The sequence below is a fragment of the Nyctereutes procyonoides genome, unplaced genomic scaffold (genome assembly GCF_905146905.1).
Source record: "Nyctereutes procyonoides isolate TBG_1078 unplaced genomic scaffold, NYPRO_anot_genome, whole genome shotgun sequence".
NCBI classification, from domain to species: domain Eukaryota; kingdom Metazoa; phylum Chordata; class Mammalia; order Carnivora; family Canidae; genus Nyctereutes; species Nyctereutes procyonoides.
In genome coordinates, this window is record NW_026575034.1 from 11,239,452 (window position 1) to 11,266,968 (window position 27,517).

The 27,517-nt window shown below is 44.6% G+C and overlaps 1 protein-coding gene across 9 annotated transcripts in view; it reads left to right on the forward strand.

Moving 5' to 3' along the window:
* Window positions 1-27,517, forward strand: part of PLEKHA7 (pleckstrin homology domain containing A7) — a 228,264-nt gene that overhangs the window by 141,268 nt on the left and 59,479 nt on the right. For all 9 annotated transcript variants that reach the window (XM_055317621.1, XM_055317613.1, XM_055317612.1 and 6 more), the window contains 5 exons: window positions 736-847; window positions 1,588-1,692; window positions 4,270-4,342; window positions 5,763-5,863; window positions 13,914-14,089. In XM_055317621.1, the coding sequence (XP_055173596.1) occupies window positions 736-847; window positions 1,588-1,692; window positions 4,270-4,342; window positions 5,763-5,863; window positions 13,914-14,089 (567 nt within the window). The remainder of the gene's footprint in view (window positions 1-735; window positions 848-1,587; window positions 1,693-4,269; window positions 4,343-5,762; window positions 5,864-13,913; window positions 14,090-27,517) is intronic.

A 27,517-nucleotide genomic window follows, 5' to 3' on the forward strand; every position in this document is an offset into this window, starting at 1 on the left:
CAAGGCAAGCAGAGCTGTTGGATGGGAAGCGTGGTGACACTGTTGGGGACACATGGAGGGGGATCTTCATTGGGGGCCCAGGCGGGTTTCATTGCTTCTTGCTCCCAGGCATGGCACAAGGGGTTAATATCTCTGATGGTTCTATTTTGGGGCAAAGGAGTGTTCCTAGAATAGGGCTCTTTGTTGAGTAATCTATTTTGGGAGGCAAGCCCCACTGGCGTTTATGTAAGTGATTCTCTGTGTGTATCTGGGGGTGTGGATGAGTGCGCTAGTGATTTTTTATTACTAATTATAAACAGCTTCTTTTGGGAGCCAGGGAAATGGAGGTGTGTGTGTGAGAGAGAGAGAGAGAGAGAGAGAGAGAGTGTGTGTGTGTGTGTGTGTAAGGAGTATGTGTTGCTCTTGTGTGAAGAGTGGTACAACTGTTTGTGCCCATCTGATTGGGCAGTTGCCACAGACACCCCAGTAAGAGAGTAAATGTGGGGACCTTAGGACAGCAGGTAGGAATGATGGCCTTGGCTCCTTTGTGGGGTGTCAGGCTAGGAAGATGTGCCCATCTATTCTTTTGATTCCCTGAAGCACATGGCCATTGTGGCTCTTGCTATATACTGTGGAGTCAGGTGGTCTCCAACAGATTGATCATGGCGCATCAACCAGTTCTAGTCTGGAATAAACCTCAGATTCCACTTGCGCTGCAGCCTGGTACTTACTGGACTCTGCTATGTCTTTCCACAGGTCACATCCACATATGTCGAAGCAAGAAAAAAACCAAAGACCGTCCAGCATGGTCAGTGAAACATCCACAGCTGGTACCACGTCCACTGTGGAGGCCAAGCCTGGCCCCAAGGTGAGCTCCTGGCCACTCACTTCTTTCTTCCATTCTTTAATATTTGCAGATGCTCATCAACCCCCACCATAGCTTTGTGAGGGAAGCATGTAAGAAGTATCTTCCCCAAATAACAGATCAGGAAATTAAGACCACTTGGGGTTTTGTCACTTGTCTAAGAAAGCAGGTGATTGCTGGCAGATCCTAGGTCCTTAGATGCCTTCTTCATTTTCCCAGCTTGTTTTGGGAGGGTCACACCACTGTTCACAGGTGTATTATGAAACTGCCTGGTGAGCTTTGTGACAGGTGGGCCTGAGGAAAAGTGAGATGTGGGATCAGTGACTGAGGAGCAGGGGCAAGAACCAGCATTTCAGAGAAGGGGTGAGTGCTAAGGACCGAACACAGATAGGAGGGGTAAATATCTGGACGTTGGCAAAATCTGTGACTGAAAAGTAGTTTTGCTCTAAAAAGATTAGGACATATTAGGACCAACAGCTGTTGGTGAAAGTTGATTGAAAAATCCCTTTAAGGTTGTTTTTTTTTTTTTTTCTTTTCCTCTGTGACCCAGACGGGAAGCTTCCTAGGTCTTAGATTTGCCTTTTCATTAAAATGCTGTGGCCAGGTGCCCACCTGTTCTGGTCTCCTTGCTGTTCATTTGATCAAAGGGCATGGCCACTTAGAGTAAGGCAGAGGAGGCTCCTGCTTTTTGTGACTCCCCAAATCCCCCCCTGCTGCTAGAATTCAAATCTGCTTTTTCCTAGATGATCAAGTCCAGCAATAAAGTCCACAGCTTTGGGAAGAGGGACCAGGCCATTCGGAGGAACCCCAATGTTCCAGTGGTGGTGAGGGGGTGGCTGCACAAGCAGGTGAGAAGACTAGGATGCGAAAGTGGGGGAGGGGGATGTGTCTTGCTGATCTCATTCCTTAACCTGGAAATGGGGACAGACTCAGAATAAGCTCTCTGTTCCTGAGTTTGTCTTGTGCTGTCCATTTTTGAGTGGACCATCTGCTCAATGGCTGCAGCTTCCCTCCCCAAGCCCACTTGACCAGTTGGGCCCCCAGAGCTATTGGCTGCCCTGGGACCAGGCACTAGTGCGGGTAGGTCAGCATGAATTCAGCCTTACAACCAATCCCCTGTCAGCACTCTCCTCTTGATGTGAAAGAGCCTTTGTTATCATTTGGCTGACAAATCCCATCTTTTCCTCTCCCATGGTCTAGCACACGTATCTAGCTCCCCTAGCCACCTCAGATTCCAGATCAGCCAAACTCAGCTCTCGCCTCCTTACCCTTTACCTCTTTTTCCCCCCAACCTACCTTTTCTGGACCTTGGTGATTATACCAACATTCTCCTAGATACCCTGGTTAGAACCAGCTTTTTCTTCTCCTTCACTCCCCTTCACTCAGGAAGCCCTGTCAACTCCCCTGAGGCTATCCTGCATCCCTGAACTCACCACTAACTGTTCTGTCTCTTGTCAGGCTGTGCGCTCCCAGGGCCAGAGATCATGTCCTTTTGTCTCCTTCCTTCTCTCCTTGCCATCCACCCATGTGTTCGTCTGTCTGTCCATCTGTTTACCAAGTGCCTGCCAGGTTCTATTTTTTTTTTTAAAGATTTATTTATTTATTTTAGAGAGGAGAGAGAGGGAGAAAGAGAGGGTGCGTGCACGAGCAGGGTAGGGGAACAGAGGGAGACAGAATCTTAAGCAGACTCTGCGCTGAATGTGAAGCTGGATGTGGGGCTTGATCCCACAACCCTGAGATCATGATCTGAGCAGAAACCAAGAGTTGGACACTTAATTGACTGCCCCTGCCTGCCTGCCCTGTTCTAGGTGCTCTCACAGCAAGTGTAAGGAGATGAATAACATGTGGTTCCCGCTGTGGAGGAACTCAGTCTGCTGGGGAAACAGACACATCTCGGACATGCCCTGTTGTTACCCTCATGGTCTCTCACTTATCATACCATCCAAAAAAATCACAAATTGCAAGAGCTATGATGTTAATTTTTACCAAAGGCTTTATGGGAAGACAGAGCAGGGCATTAGGCTGCCCACCACACAGAAATCCCTAGAAGTCCCCTTGAGATCTCTCTCCCCTCAGACTCACCATGGCAGCTCCCATAGCTCTTCAGCCTCCTCTGTCAGACACTGTGCTGGCACGTCTCTCAATGATTCCCTCTTCCCTCACAGCTGTGTCTCTTTCCTTGCCTCTCTGCCCATCTCTTTTCCCAGAATAACCTTCTGACTTTTCCTTTTGCATCCCTGTCCCCATTAAGCAAAAGTATGCTCCTTTGATATGTGGAGGCAGAGAAAAGAAGGTATAAGTAATTCTTCTCCCCAGCACCAGGCAGCACAGGTCCTGCCTAGCCTGGACCCCATGGCTCTGCTGTAACTGTAAGAGGCCTGCATCGAGTGCTGTGGACACATATCACAGAGAGTGTAGCTGTGCTTGCAGTCTTGAAAGGCTTCCCAGAGGAAGTGACATTTGCACTAGGGTGGAAGGATGGAGAGGAGTTTTCCAAACAAAGCAATATGCCAAGATCTTAGAGATCATCTGGTCAGTGCAGAAGATAAAACCAAGAAATAACATTAACTCAACAAATTAAATTTGTTTTTAGCACTTTAGTAAGGGGAGAATGAACAAACTTCATGTTGTGCTTAGGTTTAGAAACTGACATAACTGTTATTATTTTAAATTTAAACTTGTAGAAAACTTGCAGAAGGAAAACAGTTTTAACAGCTAAGAGCAGCTCTGGAGTTTTCCTAGGTTTAGGGGGTTAAAATGACTCTATAGCACTACTATTTCCCTACCCTGGCCATGTTTTTTTAGAATTTTCACAATCACCTAAAATGTTTTTAATAAATGTATTGATTTACGTTTTAGATGTGTAAAGACAAATTCATGTTATGAGGCGGTTTGATAGCAAGATAACCAAGTCCCTTTCATTGAGTGGAAGGAAAATCCATGGCAAAATTAGCCCCTTATGATAGAGAATGGAACTTGGTCAAATGAGAACTTTGCTTCATTGATTAATTAACTAACTTAAATTTCTTGTTTCATACTATGTAAATCAGTTTTCTCATCAACATAAGTGAAGGTATTTATAGAATAGCACCTAAATAAATAAATAGCTTCTTTTTTGTTAAAAGCTGATTTCTTTCTTAATGGAAGAACTGTATTTTTTAAATTCACATTTTCCTTTCTAAAAGAAAGATACTTATATTAATCTGTTTCCAGAACACGCACAAAAGTTCCTTGGGATAAACCATCATTGAATCTAAATTTCAATGTCCTTTTCAGAAATGGCCTTGCAATAAAAATTCATTAATTTATTGTAAGAAAGAGTGGATATGGGCAAGTCTTGTTTCTAGCATCACATCATGCATGATTGGAAAGGGGAGGGAAGAGTATACTCAGATATGGTCTGATTAGTTTTCTTTGCTTTGCAGGACAGTTCTGGGATGAGACTGTGGAAAAGGAGGTGGTTTGTGCTTGCTGATTATTGCTTATTTTACTATAAAGGTGAGCTGAGGCTCAGGCCACCAAGGGATCTTTATGTTGGAATGGGTGGTAAGGTGATACAGGTGATTATATTTTCAAATCCAGTGAGTGAACCAGTGGCCTGAGATAATATATAACCTATTTATTTGCCAAAGTGTTCACTTTTACATATGTGGTGGGTTGGTGACTTTTTAGCAATCCCTGCACTCGAAGTGCCATTTGTTGAGTTAAAGTAAGGAGAATCCAGTTTATCTGCTGCTTACGTTCTCCAAGTCTGTTGTTGTCTGTGATTCTACCCCATTTGGAACACAGGCATACTTTCAACACAATCTGGAGAAGTGGGAACTATGGATAAATCCTTATTTCATCATATGTTGTAACTTGTTGTCTGGATCTATCCCCTATTATATTGGATGGATAACTGGTGAGTTGAGTTGGCCGCATGTATGTTTATGGAGCCCCACTCCATAGAGTTAGGGGCTGTGCAATAGTGAGGAAGAAGTTAAGACTCAAAATAAGAAGGAAGAGAGAGTTTACTTCTAAGACAAGAGTAGGCTGTGTTAGGTGCTTTATAAGGCATTCAGTGTGCTTAAGCAATTCAGGGAGTGTTGGAAGTTAATTCCTTGGAGAATTCCAAATTGGAGAATTTGGGGGGACTTTCAGAATAAATGGGATTTGAGTTGGGCTTGTAAAGATGGGTAGAGCTTTGCCTGTGTATGGGGGCAGATGGACATTTCAAGCAGAGGAAACCACTTGAATAAAGTTCCAGAAGCAGAAGAAAGTGGAATGACAGACCTGTGAGGCCTGAGTGGGTCTTGCATGTAGAACATACTTGAAAACAAGGCTCAAGAGGTGGGCTAGGGCCAAAACGCAAGAGGGCTATGACCCCAGGTAGAGTAAGTTGGGCTTCGTTTTGCATCCAGTAGGCCGTCAGCAAGTGCCTTTGAGTAAGGGAGTGACAGGACCAACTCTGTCATTAGGAAGTTAGCTCGGTAATGAAGATGGTTTAGAGGAGGAAGAGAATAGATGTAGAAGGTAGGATATTTCGCACATGCTCTAACTTTGCCTATGGGGTTTGCTCTTCCCAGAATGCCCTTCTCCAATCCTTTAAAACACATTAGATATCACCTTCTGAAGCCTTCTCCATTTCTCCAGACTGTGCCACTTCTGCCTCTGTGCTCCCACAGCACTTGGTATACAGCTGAGTTTCAGAAACTCACAGGTTGCACTGAGCATGTTTCCATGCCTGTCTCTGCCCCCATCTGATTAACCTGTGTCATTCCTGTGTTAGCACAAAGTTCCCCAGGGAGCATCTGAAGGGATGATCAGTGATTGCAGTAGTCCTAGGGAGCTGTAAGGAGCCCTGAACTGGGGCAGTGGGATGGACCAACTCAGGGAAGCTGCCACAGAGGTTATTCTGATGTGTTTTTTCCATTCAAAGACAGCCGAGAAGAAGCGGTCCTTGGGAGCATCCCTCTGCCCAGCTACGTGATCTCGCCTGTGGCCCCCGAGGACCGCATAAGTCGCAAGTATTCCTTTAAGGTACTGCCCTTTCCCCCTCAGGGCAGCTATTCTACCCTAAGAAACCTTGGGTTCCCAATAATGGCTTGTAAAAGCAGTTGTTTGTTGTGGGGGATGGGGAAGAAGTTAAGAAGTTCAGATGCATGATAACAAGATTATAAATTCTTTAGTTTCTCAAATAAATTCTTTAAATGAGAATAATACCACATCAAAAGTCATTTCATTTGTATCTGAGCTTCTGAATCCACCAGCTTTGCTCAAGTATTCAGACCCCTCTTTCCTATTGCCACCAGTCCTGTGTTTACTAGTCCCCCTCATGGAGGTGCTTGGATGGCTCAGTCAGTTAAGCATCTACCTTCAGCTCAGGCCCTGATCCCAGGGTCCTGGGATCGAGCTCCGCATCGGGCTCTCTGCTCACCAACAGACAGCTTCCCCCTCTCTCACTCATATATCCTCTCTCTCTGACATAAATAAATAAAATATTAAAAAAAAAATTAGTCCCCCTCATGCCTTCCCTTCACTGCAGTCAGCTAGTCTAACTAGTGTCCAGCCACTCAGTGTAAGTGATGGTCCCTCAGAGTGGATTTCTGTCAATTATATTATGAAAACATACACCGAGGGTTAGAATCTCACCATCAAGAGATTTTCAGGTTTGTCCACTTTGTTCATCTTGTTGAAAAGCAAATAGAATCAAATTTGTTTTTTGTTTTTTTTTCCTGGATCACTGAAGATTCATAGGGAAATCCCTTCAACAGTAAAACCTCCTTTCTCCTTTCTACTCTTCTACTTGGTCATATGTCATATGTAGTGAACGTGGCCATGATAATTGACGGCAGGCCTTTGATGCCCTCTGGCATCTTCAGGGCCAGATGTGGAGGGTCCAGGAAGGTGGTGGTCAGGCCCAAACTTGGGGAATCCTGAGACCATCTCCTTTGGTGACCTCCACACATTTCCTGCACTGCTGCTATTTCTTGGGCCTCCTAGGGTTGGTAAAGATAGGGTAGGTTGAAGATCTACTTTGCTGGCAGTTAAGTAGAAGTCCCAGTGAAACAAGTGGCCTTTGGTGCCAGTAGCCACCGGGAAACACCCTCTCACACTGCTCAGGGTACAAGGCAACCCACTACTCATTCAGCTTAGCTATTCCCATGTTTAGGGTGTAAAATGGGTACTGGAATTAGGTACTAAAGCAGAGGATGAACAGAAGTCAAGTTTGCCAACCATAGGATAGTTAAAGGATCATGGAAAAGCACAAGATAAGACACACACCGTATTCTGTAAGGGTTAGGGAGAGCATTGGTATGTGTTATCCGCAGTGTCACTGGAAAGTGATAGTCTGCATCAACATCTTGATCTGGAGTCTGTCGTGGGGGCGGTGGTTGGAAAGTCAGTCTCATCTTCTACCTTTCCTTCCTGGGCTGATGCGTTAGCTTTGTTTATTGCCAGATTGGAGCTGTCCCTCTCTCCCCTGACTGTCACTGTTCCTGATGACTGCAGAGTTGCTGTGGGTTAAAGATTCTGGGATCCTTCCCTATTTCTTGTTGCATGACATACTATTGCTTTATATTTGTAAAACCTTTTATGACTAGAGACATACTTCTCTCCACGTAAGCTCATTTAAGGTTGTGGAGAACCAATATTGTGCAGTCAGTATTTATATCTTAATCTTTATAGATTAAGAACACAAGGATTAGGGATCCCTGGGTGGCGCAGCGGTTTGGCGCCTGCCTTTGGCTCAGGGCGCGATCCTGGAGACCCGGGATCGAATCCCATATCGGGCTCCCGGTGCATGGAGCCTGCTTCTCCCTCTGCCTGTGTCTCTGCCTCTCTCTCTCTCTCTGTGACTATCATAAATAAATAATTTAAAAAAAAAAAAAAAAAAAAAAAAGAACACAAGGATTAGAGTACTTCAAAGTCGCAAAGCTGATGATGGTGACAGAACTTGAACATGAACTCTATCCTCTTACAATTACATTCTAGGGAGGAAGGATGGTTTCTTTCTCTTCTCATTTTGGTCATCTCCTGCATGCAAGTTGTAGGAGATGGGAAGTGATTTGAATTAATGTTTATTATTATCATTTTAGGAAGACTCTTGTATTTAATCGTTCAGAAGCCTCTCCTGCTGATTCCTGGCTCTGAGAACATTGTGTTCAACGGGTTTCACCCTGGTCTTTTGCAGCCTAAAGGTCTTCCTCAGAAAACCTTCCTTTCTGAGGTTCAGCGTTGTTACTGGGCAAACAGTTGGGATACTGTTCTATGTAATTCTTGGGGACAGCATTTGAAATATGGTCAAAGTAACTGATTGTAACTATATATATTGCATCTTAACACTTCACTGGGAGGTGTGAAAACAGATTTAGAAAAACATCTTTTATGTGTCATAGATTCTTTTTGAAAAAAATTTTTCTTAGAAGGACTTTACTAAGAGTGTTGCTTAGCTAAATCTTTTGTCTGAGAGACAAGGCATACTTGTGTTTGGGGGATCCCTGTGGGGGATCCTCAGGGTCTGAGAATAGAGAAAAACTGCTGCAAGCAGGTCTAGTGGTGGTCAGCTGGTTTTCCACAGAGTTATGGTTTCCTTTGTGATAGAGTTCTCTTTCCCTTTGATTGCAGCATTGTTTTTTTAGGGGCCAGAAAGTGGGACTCTTGGGCAGTTCAGGATCCATGTTCTTGGGGACACTGAGGAAGGCACAGTGTTTAGTATCCTGGCCCTTATTCCTGCTTCTGATGTCAGCTCTTCATTATTTCCAGAGCTGAAATTCTCTGACTGTTGCTAGGGTACCTTGCTTGAGATTGTCAAGAGTATCTGTGGTTGTAGATAGGCACAACCTGAAAGGTTATATGGTCCTTTCCTTGTCTCCCTCCCTCCCTCCCTCCCTCCCTCCCTCCCTCCCTCCCTCCCTCCCTCCCTCCTTCCCTCCTTCCTCCCTCCCTCCCTCCCTCCCTCCCTCCCTTCCTTCCTTCCTTCCTGAGCTCAAGCATGAGCAGAGGGAGAGGGAGAAGCAGACTCCCTGCTGAGCAAGGAGCCCATGACACGGGGCTTGATCCCAGGACCCTGGGATCATGCCCTGAGCTGAAGGCAGCTGCTTAACTGACTGAGCTACCCAGGTGCCCTTTCCTTGTCTTTCTTTTTCAATAGTGCCTGAATCTTGGCAGCCCCTATTGTATTACCAGGGACTCTGGTGCTGGATAGACCCTGAGACACAGGCAGCTCTGTAGGAGGGCCAAGCAGGGCTCTTGGTGGCATCTAGGAGACATTCTGTAATGCCCTGACCTTTTGTGCTCTGGTGGCTCATCTGGGTGCCTCCCCAAAGAGCTCCTATTGGATGCACAGCCAACCTTGGCTTGCTCACCTTGGCTTGGTCACCTCAGAATAAGTTTGCCCCTCAGGTCCAGGATCTGGAGCAAAAAAAAACATTTCCATGCAGCAAAGGATCCAAGGATCCTCAATGGGGAAAAAGCCTTATTCTCTTTTGAGCTGTTCTTCTTCTCTCAAGACCAAGGTTTCCTGACCTGAGCTCTACAGATCCCCAAGTATCAGTGGATAAATCACATCTTTACTTTTTTAACCTATAATGTTTCCTTTGATTAAGAAAGCAGGCAACAGCAGGTATCTGTAGCACCTCTGCCTTGATCACCAATAGAAACCAGAAAGCTCTTTATATCCCATCATGACTATTGTAAATATCTTAAAATAGCATTATGCTCATCGCCACTTTGAAATTATAATAATTGTTACATTTCTTAATAATGAATTATTAAAGAAGTACCTCTATCATTATACCACATTTAAGAAAATTTTAGTAACTGTATTTCAGTATAACAAACTTCCTTTCTTTTTTATTTTTATTTTTTTTACTTCCTTTCTTTTATTTGCATACTTAGAAACCTTCTGAGAAGAGTTCTTAGGATTTATGAAACTATCCAAAGGATTCATGCTGCCCAAAAGGTTAAGACCTCTGCTTTAGATTCTGGCTAACGGCCAGCCGAAATGTGATTTTTCACTTATTTATATTCAGCAAACTTTGTGCTTCATTGTTCTACTTGGTAGGATGTGGATGCTGGGGATACAACAATGAGAAAGATAAGGTCCTTGCCTTCAGGGGGTTCTGTTCTAGAGTCCCCATCACCGTGGAGGGTTATTAGGGGTTAAGAGAACAGGGAAGAGCTACCCTTTCCCTCTCCCATTTCCGTTTTGCCCTCCATCTACTTTTTTCCACTGTCCTGTCACTATTCTGTCTTGACCATTGTTCTTCCTATTGGTAACTAACTTTCTGCTGAGCACATGGTGAGTGCTCCATAGATGTTGGTTTTACCACAACTTCTGCCCTCGGACTCTGCAGCCTCCAGTCCATCTTGCACACTTTCTGAACGGCACATCTGTTCAGGCTGTGCTCTCACCACAAACCCTCCCATGGTTCCCCATTGCCTGCAGTGTAAAGCCCAGTCTTGGTTTACCAGCCCCAGCTTCTCTCTCCAGCCCCATCTTTAGCCACTCCCATCTTAGATTTTCCCTCCAGCCATGTACAGTTGCCTGGGGCCCCAGGACATTTCTTGCCCTCAGGCCTTTGCCTGAGCTTCTGCCATAGCCCAGAATGCCCTTTCCCCAACTCTTAATAAGTCCTTCAGGTCTCTGCCTGGGGGTCACCTCCTTCAGGAAGCCTTCCTTGAGTTCTCCAGATAGGTTAAGTGCCCTTCTTCTGTACATCTACAGCTCTTGTCACTGCATTGCAAGTGGTTGGTTTAGTTATCTAGAGCTTTCACCTGGAAAACTAGCCCATCAGCTGGTTCTGCCTGGGTAGATGGGGCTAGTCCCAATCTGCAGACAGAGACCACACAAAGCAGTCATTTTAAGAAGGAGCTGTGGTCAGTGACACTGCTTATACATCCTGAGTTCAGGCTTTCTTGTAATTCATGTTTAGTCCTTTGTACATTAGCAATGGGGAGAGCAGAAGAGAGTCTTTCAGTTTCTAGAAAGTTCAGTCAATCAGCTTAGATTACTCAAGATTATAGTGGTCCTATAATAACATCAACTAACATATCTTTTGAGCCTTGAATAACAGCCTTAAAAATGCTTTCAGTTCCATATGTGCATTATTTCATTTAGTACTCACGTAGCCTTAAATGGAAAATACCACCATCACCCACAGTCCCATTTTGAAGACAGGGAATCAGAGGCGTGGGGAGGTTGAGCAGCTTGTCCAGGTTGCCCTGAGGTAAGAGGCAGCAGGGTCACCATATATGTCAGGCTGACTCCAGGGCCTTGAGTTCTAACGCAGTTCACTGTGCTGCTCGGAGTCAGCCTGAAGGTTGGGCACGAGGAGCTCCTTCTTAATGTCAACACATAGGCAGTCTTTTTAAGTCATAAACCTGACAGTTTTATCCTTGAAAATTACCATTCTCAGCTCTCAGGCCCAATCTATCCCCAGGTCCTGCTAACATTACCTCCTAGTTTTGTGCAGACTCAAGGCGATCCTCTTCTTTTCAGCCCCTCCCACCATCTCTCACCTATAGAGGTGCTTCTGTAGAGATCTCCTGCTCCCACTCCCTCATCTGCCCCAGCCCTGCTCTAATTTCTTCACATTGAAGCCAGCGTCGTTTTTCCAGACAAAAATCTGATCTCACCACTCCCCAGCTCAAACCCTTTACTAGCTTCTCCTTGTTCTTGTAAATGCGACAAAACCCTAACATGACCACAAGGCCCTGGTGACCTGGCCCTGCCAACTCCAGTAGCCTCATTTCATCCTGCTCTTTCCTTTTCATGCCAGGCATACTGGCTTCTTCCTTGAACATATTATATTCTCATCCATCTTGGGGTTCCACACATCCCTCTATGCTACTCCTACTAAAATATCTGCTTACTATGTAGAAGGCAGCTTAAATGTCACTTCTGTAGGTGAGTCCTTCTCCAGGGCAGGCCAGGTTCCCCTGCTGTCCTCCCTTATAGCATCCTGAAGTTCTTCATGATACTTCTTACAATTGTAGTTTTTTTGTCCATGGTCTTTCTCTTCTATGTGACTGTAAACTGTCTTGGCCTTGATTAAGGCTGTCCCCTCAATTTCTGGTATAGCGCTTTCCCATAAACAAAACAATTATTGTTGAATGAATGAGTTAGAGAATGAGTCAGTTGATGGGCCCTGACCTAGGCTTCTATGTTCTAAAGACCGATGCTGAGGGCATGAGGTGTGAGCATTCCAGCTTCTTTCCCTAGTACTGAATCTAGATCAGAGTCTTAAGGGCCAGGAGAGCAATCATATCCTAGGGCCATTAAGTTTTTGAGGTAAAATCTTCCTTGCTTGCTTGCATCCTCATTTCCTTTAGGCATAACCTAAAGTTTTCTCTTTAGTTGTGCAAATTTGCCTAGTGTTAGGCAAAATTGGTGGTGTTAATTGGAAAGCGAAGAGCAGAGGATAGGCATCTTTGAGATGAGATGAGGGAAGGGGTGAGAAGACTTCTGATTATCTTGGCTCTGGCATTTTCCTAGGGCTCAGGGCACTTTGGATTTGGGTCACGTGGCCAACTGTACTTCTCACTTTCACAGTTAATACATCTTTTATGTCCAAGCACAGAGTGTAGTTAGGAACCTGTTCTTCAGAACCAAGGGCAGCTGGACACAGCACATATTGGCAATTTGATTAGTGACTGAGGTTGTTTGTGATCATGACTAGCTCCTCTTTTTTGATGGATCTAACTCCCAAGGCCCATTTGCAGACATGCCAACTCTCCATGTTTGAAGTGTCCCTGGACAAGGCTTGCTGCACAAATGTTAGTATAGTAGGAAACTTCTCTATCACACCCTTGAGGGTGCCCTGTTCTTGTGGGTGGCCTTGTGTCTGGTGGGGCAAGTGCCTGTCCCAGAACTCTGTAACAGTGCAGAAGGTCTGGGAGGAGGTATCAGAGATGTTATGGGGCCACTGTCCAGGGGAACTTCTCTATTTTATTCACTACAGTATACCCAGGAATAATGCCTGGCACACAGTCAGTGCTCAATAAATGTTTGATGAATAAATGAAGAGTTTATTAATGAATAAATGAAGTCCCTGCTCTCATGGAGTTTATATTTTGGAGGGAAGAGACAGATGATAAGCAAACTTGTGTGTAAAATAAATAATACCAGATAATGTTAAATGCTGTGAAGAATCCATTACTGGGCATAGAGATCAGGAAAAGTTATTTAATGTCTTAGACCTTCATTTGCCACATTTGTAAAATAGAGACTCTGTCCCTACCTCTCAGAATTAAAATTCCTGTTGGAATTAAAATGAGGTTAAAGTCATGGAAGTACCCAGGGGACACATACTATGCATTGATCAGATTTGTTGATCTTCCTCATACCATCTTCCTATGTAGACTTGGTGGGGTTTTCCATTACAAATTTAAAACAGGCCCCTGCCTATTAGAACACAGGGTGGAACTGGGGTTGCCTCTTGTTTGCACCCATCCTGGTTGCTTTTCAACAGTCATTTCCAATACCTCTTCATGAGCTTTTTGCAAAGATACATGTGAAAGCACCTTGAGGCTTCCTGACACATAGTAGGTGTGCAAGAATTTTCAAATGTCAACCTTTTTAGTGCCTCTTTGGAGAGACAGAAGAGCAGCAGCTTAGATGGGCACATGTCACATTTCATGCCCAAGCTCTGAGGCACAGTGAATCCCTACACCAAGCCACGTGTTCTGACTGCTGATTTTTGGCTTAATTCCAACAGTCGCATGCTGTGGAAGCACCACAACAGAGATTCCAGAGAGTTTTCTTCTACAGAATGAGCGTTTTGAAAAACTTTCACATAAGCCTTGCCTGGGTGCCCCTCCCTAAGCAGGAGTAAGATGAATAGGAACAGGTACAGCTGCAGGGCTTTTACCATGGAGACCAGACACAGCTGTCACTGGGACTGACTGCACCAGGAATGGGGAAATCCAGCCATGATGGTTTCCAGGTGTGGGAACAAGTTGGCTGGTGCTCAGGCTTTTAATCTGGAAGAGGGGACAACGTGGCCGCAGCATTGTCTGCTTGTTACTTCCGGAAGTAAAATGTGTGCTGACCTCCCTGACCTGGGTTTCCGCCTCGTGTTTACAGGCTGTGCACACGGGGATGCGAGCACTCATCTCTAATAGCTCCATGGGGGGCTCTCAGGCTGAGCAGTCGGGCATGAGGACCTACTACTTCAGTGCCGACACCCAGGAGGACATGAACGCGTGGGTCCGGGCCATGAACCAGGCTGCACAGGTGCTGTCTCGATCATCGCTGAAGAGGTGAGTCCCAGTGGAGAGTCTCTGTCAGAGCACTTCCCACACTAGGATGGGGACCCAGATAAGAACACTTGGGTGCCCCGAATTCCACTATTCATTCAATTGTATTAAGCACTGCCCTTTCTTTGAAAGTCCTATTTAATGATGAATTCTTCTGGGAGGAGAATGCATGCACAGTAAGATCCCCCAGAAGTTACTTGATCCTCTTTTCATTGGCCAGAGAAATGCAAAGACCTGGAAGGGTGAAGTAACTGCCTGAGGTACAGAGCCTTGGAACCTGGTGTGTGTGTATTTCTCATTTGTCCTCCTCTGATGTGTGGTGGGAGAGACAACCTGGGGCACCAGATGGGGGAAGAAGAAGAGACAGGCAAGAAAGATCTTGCAAAGTGAAAAACGTGCCTCAGACTGCCCACCACATTGCTGGGGCTAGCCAGGGAGCTGCCCCTTCCCTCAAATGGGCAAACCAAGGGTACAGCCAGGGATGTTGAAATTCCTGAGTCTGTTGGCTGTGGGTGATTCCCTGAGAGAAAGCGCAGGAGGACGATGAGTGGAGTCAGAGGCTCTGAGAAGGTAGGGGAGCCCTGGAAAAATCAGGGTGTGCCTTGGACCAGTCCTCCTCTGACATGGGCCTGTTTTTCACTCTCTGGACACCTTGCTCAGCTGAGAGGCCTCTTTGACTGTGGTCTTTTAGTGAGGCCTCAAAATAAAAGGTTCTTCTCTAGTAACCTAAAGGCAGGATTTTTCGGTGACTACAAATGGATTTCACATGGTGTGTTTTAGCTTATCAGCCTTTTCCAATATATGTGTATTCTGGGATTAGTGGTACTACCTAGTTTCATGCTATCTTTCTTGAAACAGACCTTTGGTATAGAGTGACATCCTTCAAGGGGCCTGGTTGGGGTCTAGTCCTCCCCTTGGAGTTTCCGTAATACCTCAGTCAAGCATTTTCCATGCTGTTTTTTCTTTCACCTTCTGTCTGCTTTTCAGTATCCTAGACTTCAGGGAGGGATTGTCTTTGTATCTTCTGCACACCTGCCACAGAGTAAGCTGTCAAATGTCTGGTGAGTGAGCGAGCGAGCTACTGGATGAGTGAATATGTTAGGACAAGACTAATGATTGTCCTGGAAGTTCCCACGTGGACTCTGAATCAGTAACTGCAGGTGTTCAGTCAAATCTGACTCTGCCTCCTAGCATTGTCATCCAGCCTGCATTTTTCTTTTTCTTTCTTTTTTTTTTTTTTTTAAAGATTTTATTTATTCATGGCGGGGGTGGGGTGGGGTGGGCAAAGACACAGGCAGGGGGAGAAGCAGGCCCCATGCAGGGAGCCTGATGCAAGACTTGATCCCAGGACCCCAGGATCACGCCCTGGGCCAAAAGCAGGCACCAAACTACTGAGCCACCCAGGGATCCCCCAGTTTGCATTTTTCTATTGTGTCCACAATGATGATGTGAAAGCCTCTGCCATTAGCCCTGTGGGCACTCTGTTCATTGCCATTTCCTTCATCATCCCAGGAGAAGGAAACTGGGTACATTTGGCATGTCTTGCTTCTAATGCACATGCTGGTCCCTAATGCTCATTCTTTCCTAGTCTTTGCTTTTCATCCTTCAAAAAATAAAATGCAAAAAGGCAAAGATATTCTTAATCACCTTTCTGGGGTAATCTTCATTTATATACATATATACACTTATAGAAATATGTAAGTTTCTTTTGTGTGTTTTCAAAGCATGAATGCTAACATCTTAATCCTTTATTTTTTTGTTTTTAAAAATATTTATTCATGCGAGAGATAGAGAGAGAGAGAGAAGGGCCGAGACACAGGCAGAGGAAAAAGCAGGCTCCATGCAGGGAGCCCGATGCAGGACTCGATTCCAGGTCTCCAGGATCAGGCCCTGGGCTGAGGGCGGCCCTAAACCGCTGAGCCACCCGGGCTGCCCTTAATCCTTGAGAGAAAGCACAAGCAGGGAGAGGAGCAAATGGAGACAGAGAAGCAGACTCCCCACTGAGCAGGGAGCCTGACTTGGGGCTCAATCCCAGGACCCCGAGATCATGACCTGAGCCAGAGGCAAACTTAACTGACTGAGCCTCCCAGTGGCCCCCCAAAATCCTTCTTTATCAGTGTATGTGGATCAACTTTATTTTGGACTGTTGTATTGGTATTGTATAAGGACCATAATGCTCCAAACCTTGGATGGTTTATCTTTCCTCATCTTTTACTATTATGAATAGTCCTGTAATGAAAAGCCTTTACAAGCCTCGGCATATGTCTTTCAAATTGCTGTATCAAAATATAATGCATTTTAAATTTTAATCAGTATGCCAAATTGCCCTTTAAAGAAAGCTGTGGAATCTACTAGTGAGAGTCCTCATCTCCCACATCTTTGCCAATAGTTGATATTATCAAGCTTTAAAATTTTTTGTTGAGCTGCTGTGTGGATGAATAGTATCTGGTTATTTCAATGTGTATGTCCATGATGATAGAGATCTTTTCTGTTTGTTGGCTACTTGTTTCCTCCCCAGTGAACTGCCTGTATGTGTCCTCTGCCCGTTTTTTTTTTTTTTGTTTTGTTTTGTTTTGTTTTTTTTTTCCTGAGTTGTTTGCCTTTTCTTGGTGCTTTCTTTCCTGTGTGCTGTGAAATTTGCCCAGTGTAGGATGTAGCTTAGCCTCTTGGTTGATGGAAGTCTTGTGGCTAATGGAATCTGATGTTCCCTTCTTTTGAAATTCAGGATGCTGTTTGCCAGTCTCTAATATTCTGGCATTTTTCCTGTTCTCTTTGATTCCTCAGAGATCACCTGAGGGGTTTCTTGAACCCATTCCCGAGTTCCTTGATGGCCCTGGGGAGTTAACTCCTGGGCCTTTCCCATCTTCTTCCTTGTCCTGGACTTTCTCTCATCTTTCTTCTTGATTAAGGTATGGAACTAATCCCAGAAGTTAAAGAATTCAGTTTTATTTATGTGAATCATCTTCCCCAAGCAGAGATACCTACATCTCATTCTTTTAAAGCCGTCCCCTCCTCCTTCATTTTAATTTTTAGAAAAATAGAAAGTTTGTTTTTTGCTTTGCCTTGCTTCAAAAAAACCAAGCTTAGCTCCTTCTAGACTCTTCCCTTTCTGCCACATTCCTGTGGGCCCATTCCACTGTGCATCTGTGCTTGATTTTGTGTCCCACCTTCCATTTCTTGTGCGTGTCCTTTTATAACTTGAGATCTGAGAGCTGCCTGTGTTATCAAACTGGCTTCTTTGGACCAGCAGTGGCAAATGGGTTCTTTCTTGTGTCCCATTTCTACTCAGTTCATCATAATGACCCGGATACTGGGTCAAAGGTAGCCTGAGAATGAAATCAGGATTATGGGGAAGAAGTATTGTGATTGGCAAGTGATGCCTGCCTTGAATTGTTCAGGATTAATTTGCCTAGCTGAGATTTGGCTATTTTTGTAACTTTTTTCTACTTGAAGATTTTTGAATTAACCATCAGATTCTGTTCTGGAGGGGCTCCATCCCTTATCTGTTGGGCTGCTTTCCTTCCCTTTTAGGGTCTCAGGCTATTGTCCCTAGATTTTCTCTGAACTTTTAACATTTGTTCTTATGCCCTTAATAAATTCTTAAAATCCCTAAATCGTGTTTGCCCTAGGTTCCTTCCTTAAAAAACAAAACAAAAACCCAACTTGTTTTACCGTTTGAGTCAGAATAAAGGCAGGATAGCATTTCCCTTTAACTTTCTGAGAAATGGAATAGTCAGCTTAGCAAATCCAGACTTATTAAATGTTCTATTTCCCCAGAATAAGATGTTCAGACATTTGGTTAGTTAGAATTATTCATCAGGCAGTACTAAATCTTCCCTCTCCTCCAGTTTGGTGATCTGCATTGGAAAACCATCTGTGTTAAGTGGAGGGCTCCAGTGGTCGCATATCCGTGTGTCCCCAACTCGGTTCTTACCAGATGCTTCTATTCTTAATTCACATGGGCAGGTGCTTTGTGTATGTGGTATATATAGTAAGACTCCTGATTGCAGGTAGCAGAAAATGCAGGCAAATTTTTCTTAAGGGAGGAATTCATTGGTTCCCTTGACTGAAAAGTTCAGGATAGGTTTAGCTTTAGAAACAGGTGGGTTCGGGCAGCCCGGGTGGCTCAGCAGTTTAGCGCTGCCTTCAGCCCAGGGCCTGATCCTGGAGACCTGAGATCGAGTCCCATGTCGGGCTCCCTGCAGGGAGCCTGCCTCTCTCTCTGCCTGCGTCTCTGCCTCTCTCTCTCTCTCATGAATAAATAAATAAAATCTTAAAAAAAAAAAAAGAAACAGGTGGGTTCAAGGCTCAGACAATATTAGAAGTCATTGTCTCAGACTGTGGACTCCAGCTACCTCTGGTTTGGATTCATTCTTCAACTCCATGTAGAGGTCCCTGGCCAATCTAAGATCTGGTGGCAAGGTAGCTGTGGTAGCCCTAGACTCTTCTGATGAAAGTCTAGCAGGAAAAGAGCCAGTCGTGCTCAGAAGCTCTTGTCCAGAGCCATTCTGATTGGACAGGCTTAGATCACATTTAAACCCTAAACTGTGTACTGTTGCCAGGGAATGCATTGACTGGCACAAGCCCAGGATACATGTTTCACTTCTGAGAACTGAGGGTGAGGTAGGGGTGAATGCCCAAGTAAATGTTGGGGCTGTGGGCAGAGGAAGGAGAAATGACTCATTGGCATGGGATAAAGGAAGCACAAATGACAAATGTCCAGGCCAGCTGATTCACCCCTCACTTCCTATTGTCTTGGTTTCTTTTACCTTAAACTTCTCTTCCCAGAACTTAGTGTCAGAAGTCATATGGATGTGGGTTCAAATCTCAGCTCTACTACTTTCTAGGTGAGTCACTTGTACAGATTCGGTATACTTTTCTTAGTCCATAGGGCTATTACAAGTGTTAAATAAGTGAATGTATCAAGTGCTTACTTAATAGGATGCCTAAGATACTTTATATCAGATATGCTTCCTCCGGTAACAATGTCATTGGCTTTTTTTTCTTTACACCCTTCTAGTTTCATCATTCATTCTCTGGATCACATTGATGATGAGTCTTCTATGAACAAATTGCACTCTCTCCCTTATCAGGATGTGCTCATCCCCTAGCAGTGAGAATTGTGGTTCTGTTCTACCCAGGCTCCTGCAGCACCACCCCTCCTTCTGCCCTTCACTTCCTTCTTCTTCCAGCCTCTTCCCACATCATTCCTCTGACCTAGGAGCAACTTGCTACAACTCCCAACATTATCCCCTCATTTCTTATACAGGCTTAGGAGTCTCTTGATGGAAATGCATTTATGTATTCTTGAGATCCCACCCCATACACTGTAAAGGGGCACTGAGCAGTGGTGCCAAAGCCTGCTCTCTAGCTCCATCTGTTCATAATTTCTTCCCCCCATTTCCATGTTCTTCCACTTGCCAGATTTTGGACTGTCTTGAAATCTGTCTTCCCAACTCCCTCATATTGGACTTCTTTTTATCTTTTGTCTAAGGATATCTTCTCCAACAAGTTAAAGCACTAAGCAAGGAGGTCAGCTTGCCTTTACAGCTCACAAAACTGACAAGCAGCTCAGATTGGAGGGCCTATCAGAAGACAACTTATCTTTTTTTTTTAAGATTTTTATTATTTATTCATGAGAGACAGAGAGCGAGCGAGAGAGAGAGAGAGAGAGAGAAGCAGAGATACAGACAGGGTGAAGCAAGCTCCACGCAGGGAGTCTGATATGGGACTCGATCCCAGGTCTCCAGGATAACTCCCTGGGCTGAAGGCAGGCACTAAGCCGCTGAGCCACCCAGGGATCCCCAACAACTTACCTTTTTTTCTAAGCCTCTCTGGTCTCTCTGTAATTGACATCCTATCTTTGGACTGAAGGAACTTACAGTCTAATCACCTTTGGAGTAAAAACCAATTTCCTCAGGGATTTTGAGCACTGCATGGGTCTGGTCCCTATGACACTTTTCATGTCTTGCCATTCCCTATTTTCTGTGTCCTAACCATACTGTACTTCTTGAATTGAGTGCATTTGTACATGCATTCATCTGTTTAGTCTTTTATTCTACAAATATTTATTGAGGGTATATTGTGCATCAGACACTGTTAAAGATGCTGAGAAATACAGCAGTGTTCAAACAAAGAGGCAAAGTCTCATGCATTGTTGGGTAGGGATGGTGGAGACAGACCATAAACAGGTAAACAACAAGATGATATTCTATCATGATCTATGCATGAAGGCAGTAAAATTGGGTGATGGGATGGGAGGGACAAGGGGGCAGGGAAGATATGGAGGTGAGGCCTGATTGATATATGAATGTTACAGATGCAAAACTGAGGCAGAGCGCTTTAAGCCAAAGGAACGGCATTTATAAACACCCTGAGACACGAATGAGTTTGGTTTATTCAAGAAACAGAAAGCGGAGGAGTGTGACTGCATCTAAGAGAACAAGGAGGAGAATAGAGTATGATGGGATCTGGGTAAGAGATGGAGGTCCATCTTATTAGGCACCATGATCCATCGGGGCCTTGCTCATCTGCTCCCCCAGCCTTCACCCTTTTCAGGAAAATGTCAGCGCATCCTTTAGGCCTTACCCTTGATGTTATTCCCTCTTTCCCTGACACTTCAGTGTGTTAGATGCCCCAGCCAGTCATTCCTTTTGCACAGGACTTTCACATTCTGGTGGCCTGCTTTCTCACTGTGACCCCTACTAGTCTATAAACTCCTTGAAAATGGAACAGTGTTTGACACATAGTAAGCAGTCAGTTAATGGATGTGTGGATGGATGGTTGGCTCGCTGGCCAGGTTAGTGGATGGATGGATGAACAAAACAGCTATAAAACTTCTACCTATAAGAAGTTCAAATAAGGATTTGGGGGGCATCTGGGTGGCTTAGTGGTTGAGCATCTGCCTTTGGTCCTGGGATTGAGTTCCGTGTCAGGCTCCCCATGGGGAGCTTCTCCCTCTTCCTATGTCTGTGCCTCTTTCTGTCTCTCACGAATAAATAAATAAAATATTTTTTAAAAATAATGATTTGGGACATCTCAGAACAAGCTAATCAGTGTTGTGGGATCAGCACGTGGGGAATCATCCTGCTCAGAAATGGCCCATACATTGCTGGCTATCTGCACTGTCTTCAGAGAACTAAATGTTTGGTTCCAAACCCAGATCATTTTGAGTAAAGTGTAGCAGGAACACCTGAGGTTGGACAAGCCCCTTGGGCCCTGAGCAGAAATAATTAATGGAGATGTTTTCAACCAGGTATAGGGCTTTGGAGTCAGATCAGATGGAGTTTGAATTCTGCTTATGTCACTGGTTGCAGGATTCAGGCAAGTTGGTTAACCTCTTGGAGCTTCACTTTTATTGCCTGTAATTAAAGATTAATAATATCACTAGCCTTGGAGGATTGTATATGATAAGAGGAGATAATAGGGATGCCTGGGTGGCTCAGTGGTTTGGCGCCTGCCTTTGGCCCAGGGCGTGGTCCCGGGGTTCTGGGATCGAGTCCCACGTCAGGCTCCCTGCACAGAGCCTGCTTCTCCCTCTGCCTGTGTCTCTGCATCTCTCTCTCTCTCTCTCTCTCTCTCTCTCTCTCTCATGAATAAATAAATAAAATCTTTAAAAAAAAGAAGAGATAATATATTTTACTTGCTTATTAGCTCAGGGTTTTGCTTTTAGTGAGTGCTCAGTAATGACTGTTGCTTCCACAGTTTCTAGTCTTCAGTAGAGACAATTTATTGTAGGTAATCTGGTACTTACCAGTACCCTCAGCCTCTTTGGGCTTAACACCACTGATCTTGCAGGATTGTTATAGGGATTAGAGAGGATCTGTGTCAAGTTCCTGGCACATAGTAGGACCCAGCATATGGTAATAACAACCAAGCATTGGCCACAAAAAAAAAATGAGTGACCCAAAACTGTGACTGCCATACAGAGATGGGAAGTAAGCGCACTTGGCCAGAACTCCAGACTGGGTTGAGATGAACTGTGACAGTTGAGCTTGACTTACCTGATAGAAAGAAGAGGGAAGGATTCTCTAGGCAGGTAATGAACAAGACCTGGAGTGACCAGACCTCCTTTATTTGATTTGTCAGTCCTTAAAACTTCACAAGGGACTTTGCCAGTAGCTATTCTCTGAGGCAGGAGGGACCTCAGCCTGGCCATCTGGTGTTTCGTTTATTCTTTAGCCTCACTCTTCTTTGGAGGAGGACAGCCTGGAGAACTGGAGAGTGTGTTGTCAGAGCAGTCAGCCCCTCTATTGTTAATTTAGAGCAGAGCATGAAAGGGAGCCAGATATCTGCCCCACTCCCAGGAGGACTGCCCTATTTAACTCTGGGGGAAAGAAGAAACAAACTCCTGTCTCTATTTCTCTCCAACCATTTCCTTCCTCAAATGCTAGGAACTAATTCAAGTGAGCAAGTGTGCCATAGGCTCCCAAGATACTTCAGGGCTCTTTTCAACCTTTTGTACAAGTCTACAGACTGTGCTTAGGGTCAATTCTGACTTTGGAGGCCACTGTCCTCCTGAGCCTGGGGTCAGTGCTCAGGACTCAGTGTCTATCAACATAGGCTGAGCTGGTTACCTGATCTGCTTCAGACTACACTAAGAATCTCGGTGGGCTGGCCCTTGTTCCTGGAGTCCTAGTTTGGTTGTTTAGGTGTGGAGAATAGGGAGGGACCCTCTAGTAGGATTGTGATAGGAGGGCCGTATCTACTGCTGGATCAAAGTCCAACCAAAGCCCTACAAGAATTATTCCTCTCCCCACCCAAGTCTTTGAATGAGATTTAATGTGTATGGTGTGTTCATGTGTTTAGCATTAAGACAGAGGGAAATAGTGGTTCTTATTTCCTGGTGAGATCAAGGATTTAGACACAGAATAAAAACATAATCAGTGCTTGGTATGATCTGTTAACTTCCAAGTTCTTGTGAGGAAAAGGAAGGAGAGAGAAATATCTCCGGTGTGAGGTGAGTGCTTTTCCCACTTGCAGGAGGAAGCCAGACTTTGCTCTAAGCAGATGCAGAGCATTGCTGTGATGTGCTAAAAATGGAGGGACCCAATCCCTGCTAATAATGCTTAGCCCCTTGTAACAGGGATTGTGTGTGGTTGCTAGTAAAAGAACAGTGCAACTTAGGGTTGCATCATCAAATTGAGTTTTAGTTTTCTCACAGAAGAGGAATCCAGGAATCCATAGTTAGTCTAGTCTGGTATAGCAGCTCCATCAGGGGATCTGGGTTCTTGCTCATTTTCTACCCAGTTTTAAGCAGGTGGCTTTAATCCTTATTTTTGTTTCCTTACAATCCGGAGTGAAATCTAAATTCCAGGCAGGAATAAAGGAAGGGTTAGCTAAGCCAGCTAAGTGTGACTTCTTTTTTTTTTTTTTCTTTTTAAGATTTATTTATTCATGAGAGACACACAGAGAGATAGACAGAGGCAGAGGGAGAAGCAGGCTCCATGCAGGCAGCCCGATGTGGGACTCGATGCCGGCACCCAGGGATCACGCCCTGAGCCAAAGGCACATGCTCCACTGCTGAACCACTCCGGTGTCCCAGTGTGACTTCTTTTAAAGACTTCCCTGGAAGACCCACCTAGCAATTTCTGTGTACATCTTAACATTTTATTGGCCAAATCTAAGTCACATGGTCACCTTTAGCTCCAAGGGAGATTGGAAATGTGACTTTTTGCTGGATACATTGTTACTTAGAAAAAATTGGGTCAAGGGAGAGGGAGAGAATAGATATTGGGTAGTCAATGCATCTGTATTTGAGGGCACACGGTGTGCCGGGTACTGTGCTGTGCTTTTTCTGTGCACTGTCTCCTTTAGTCCTCACAACAGCCTAATAAAGCGAGGGGTGCTGTCCCCATTTTGCAGATAAGAAACCTGAAACCAGAGAAGTCAGAGACATGCTCAAGGTCACCCAGCTTGTATTGGGTGGAACTATCCCTTGAATCCAGGTCTGACTGGCTTTAAACCCTATGCCCACTGGGTTTGACACATTTGGCCAAAATGGTCACCAAATGCCAGGAATGCCCTGTGATTATTTTTTAAAAAGATGTACGTATTTATTTCTGAGAGACAGAGAGAGGCAGAGACATAGGTAGAGGGAGAAACAGGCTCCCTGTGGGGAGCCTGATGCTGGGCTCGATCCCAGGACCCTGAGATCACTACGTGAGCCAAAGGCAGATGCTCAACCACGAGCCACCCAGGTGCCCCCATTCCCTGTGATTTTGAACAGTCACTAAGTCCAGCTCCTCACAATGATAGTAGTGACTTGCACTGGAAAGACTTGTGTCATCTTAACTAAACACATGTGCCTTGCATGGCCAACTTCTCTGAATGACAAAGTCATTGAGAGCTGAAGTATGCTTTATTCTTTCCCACCATTGTGCTAAATCGAGCATTGCAAATTTATTTTGTGACAGGTTCCTGATTTAGGAAGTTGTGTGTTAAGTTGTAAGGAATGCAGGGAGATGGGGAAGACCAGAAAACATTGTTGCCTTAAATCCTGTATCTTAGTAAGTTAACTGTTTATGTCAATTAAGGTGGATGAGTAGAGGACATCATCTTTATCTTTCTTACCTACAGCCATAGCCTGAGTATTTTGGGCACAAAGGCATCTTATAGAAGTCCCAGCAGTCAGAGACCAAGAGCTGTTTATAATCCCAAGTTTGAGGGCCTAGAAGGCTGCCAGCTGGCAAACAGACTGCCATTCTTTTAGCCACCTCTTAAGGTTTATTTTGCAGTAAATGGTGGTGATAATCTGAGAAAAGGATTGGTCATTTTCTATCAACTTTATTGTCATGATGTACTGGCATATGTGAAGGTGTGTACATCCTATGTACACACATAGTAAAGACTAAGATTTATAGTTATAAGCTCCATGGTTAGAAAAGCCTGGAATCCTCCACTTTTTTGGGGGTCAGTTAATGAGAACAGTATTAAATGTGGTAACTGTGATTACATCGGGCTTTAGGGTTATCTGGCTTTGAAGGCAGACCATTTTCTCTGCTACTTTCTTATACCTCCAAATATCTGCCCCAGTGGGGATAGGTGGTTGTTCACTAAATACATGGAGGTTGATTGGTAAAGAAAGGAAAATCCCCATTACAGTTGGTTGGGCTGAGGCATCTTATGAACACACACTCCTTGGTTTCTGGAGTTGAGGAAACTCCCTTTTCCTTTTAGTTCTAATGTCATATATGTAGGTGGCATGTTTGTTTCATAACCTGGTTTTGTGACCAAGTGCTGTTTATCTTTGGGGTGGGAATAAAAAAGGAAGTACAGTCACTTAGGTCTCACAATTGGAGTATAAACCAGGTTATCAAGCTTTGGTGACTTGGCTGGGGTGTGACCCAGAGGACAGCCAGAGCTCTAGACCCGTAGGTAGCAGCCTTAGCACAGCCCCCGTGGGTGGTTTCCTGAGTTTGAGAAACATTAAGGAAGATAAAGGCCAAGTCAGAGAACCTGAAGGCTACCAGTTGAGGTTATACTGATGCAGTTATGGAAGATCAAAGGAAGAAAGGACAAAGTTAAAACCTATAATGTACTCTATGGAAAAAGAGTTGTCCCTTAATGAACATATAGTAAAAATTGGTTTTTGTTAAAGTGTAGCCCCTGAATATTTCCCATATATTCCCACTACTGGAACTTACAGACCAGCTGAATATTAGGAATGAAAGGGCTCTCAGAAATAATAATCAAAATATGTCATTATAAAATGATATGATAGGACTCCTTCCACAAAGACTTAGACCAAACTCAAACTAGCTTAAGTGAGAAAGAAAGTTTATTGGTTCACAACCAAAAAGTCCAGGGATATATTTGGTTTAGATATGGCTAAATCTCAGAGCTCAGGCCAAGTGTTAAGGATTCTGTGTTTCTCCATCTGCTTTTCTTGGTGTTGACTTTTTTTTTTTTTTTAAGATTTCATTTGTTTATTTGAGAGAAAGAGAGCAGGAGGGAAGGGCAGAGGGAGAAGCAACTCCCCATTGAACAGAGAGCCCAATTGGGGCTCAATCCCAGGACCCCAGGATTAGGACCTGAGCTGAAGGCAGATGCTTAACCAACTGAGCCACCCAGGTGCCTCGGTTGTTGGTTTCATTCTCAGATAGCTGATTCCCATATAGTTACAGCAGTTCAAGACCAGCTCTAACCAAAGCCTGGTTGGTCTAGCCAGCTCTAACCAACTGACTTACTTGGAATAGGTGATGTGTCAACTCTCAAAGTAATCACTGAAACTTGGAGCCTCAGATGGACAGGGACTAGGGTCCAAACAGCAGCATCCAAACCATATGGATTGGGAGTAGGGAGAGGTGGTCCCTAATGAAAATTGAAATGCTGAAATTGATTTTTTTTTTTTTAAATAAAGCTTTGGGTCTTCGGGGAAAAGTCAGGAGAGTACATTGACAGTGAGATGCGAGATTGCTTTTCTTAGTTACAGGTTAGATTGCTACTTTACATTGACATTTTAACTATCTCTCAGACTGGATTGATCCTGCCTGCCCTAAGTCTGTACTGATTGTTGGTAGCTGAGGTTTTTAGGTTGTTGCAAAGGCTGCTTGGGGTCTGGGGTCTGGCCACCAAGATGTAAAATGCAGCAGCATTTCCATTGTATGCTTTTATGTTGAAACAGAGAGCCCTCTGGCTTGGCCATTTGAGGAATGATGGATCTCAAGGCCAGGATCTTTTACCAAGGAGACTGGCTGCTCCAGCCAAGCATCCTTAGTAATTTTCTGGTCTTTCTAGACTGGGCTACAGTGTGTTCTTTTCCTCCCCAATCTATTTTTGCAAAGCCTGTGGAGCTGCTGCTTTGTCTCTGGTACCAAGTACTGGGGATATAGACATAATTAGATCCTGCCCCATGGAAGAGGAGTAGAAGGGCAGCTTACGATAGGAGACAGGCCATGAAAGAGGAGTCCTTCTTGATGCTCCCAGAAGTTCATCCTCTAGCCTCTGTTCACATCCTGACCTATGGCCCCCATCCCATTCTTCTTCACAGTTTCTAGGTCTGCATGTGTGGAGGCCATGGGCACACATACGGAGAGGCAGTGGGGAGCACGTGGGAGTGCTGGCTGGTATTAGCCCTGGCTCTGCTCTTTCCTAGCACTGTGGTCTTGGGCAAATCATTTATCTTCTCTGTGCCGTAGTTTCTTTATCTCTAAAATCCGACTAGTGATACCTCAGAGGATTGTTGTTAGGCCATTGTTCTTGTGGGTTCCTGTTTGAGCACTAGGTAAGAGGTCATATGAAGAGGTTACTGTACCTGTTCTCTACTCACCATCTTCAGAGAATGTTAATTATGTGCCAGTTGTCCTTTGGGCTGTGTTTGATGCCAGTGGGAGAGACCCTGGGTTTGGGAACCTTCTATCTAAGCTGGGTTTCAGACAGACAGATGGACAAAGAGCAAAAGAGAAAAACATGAGATTGTCACATGTATCA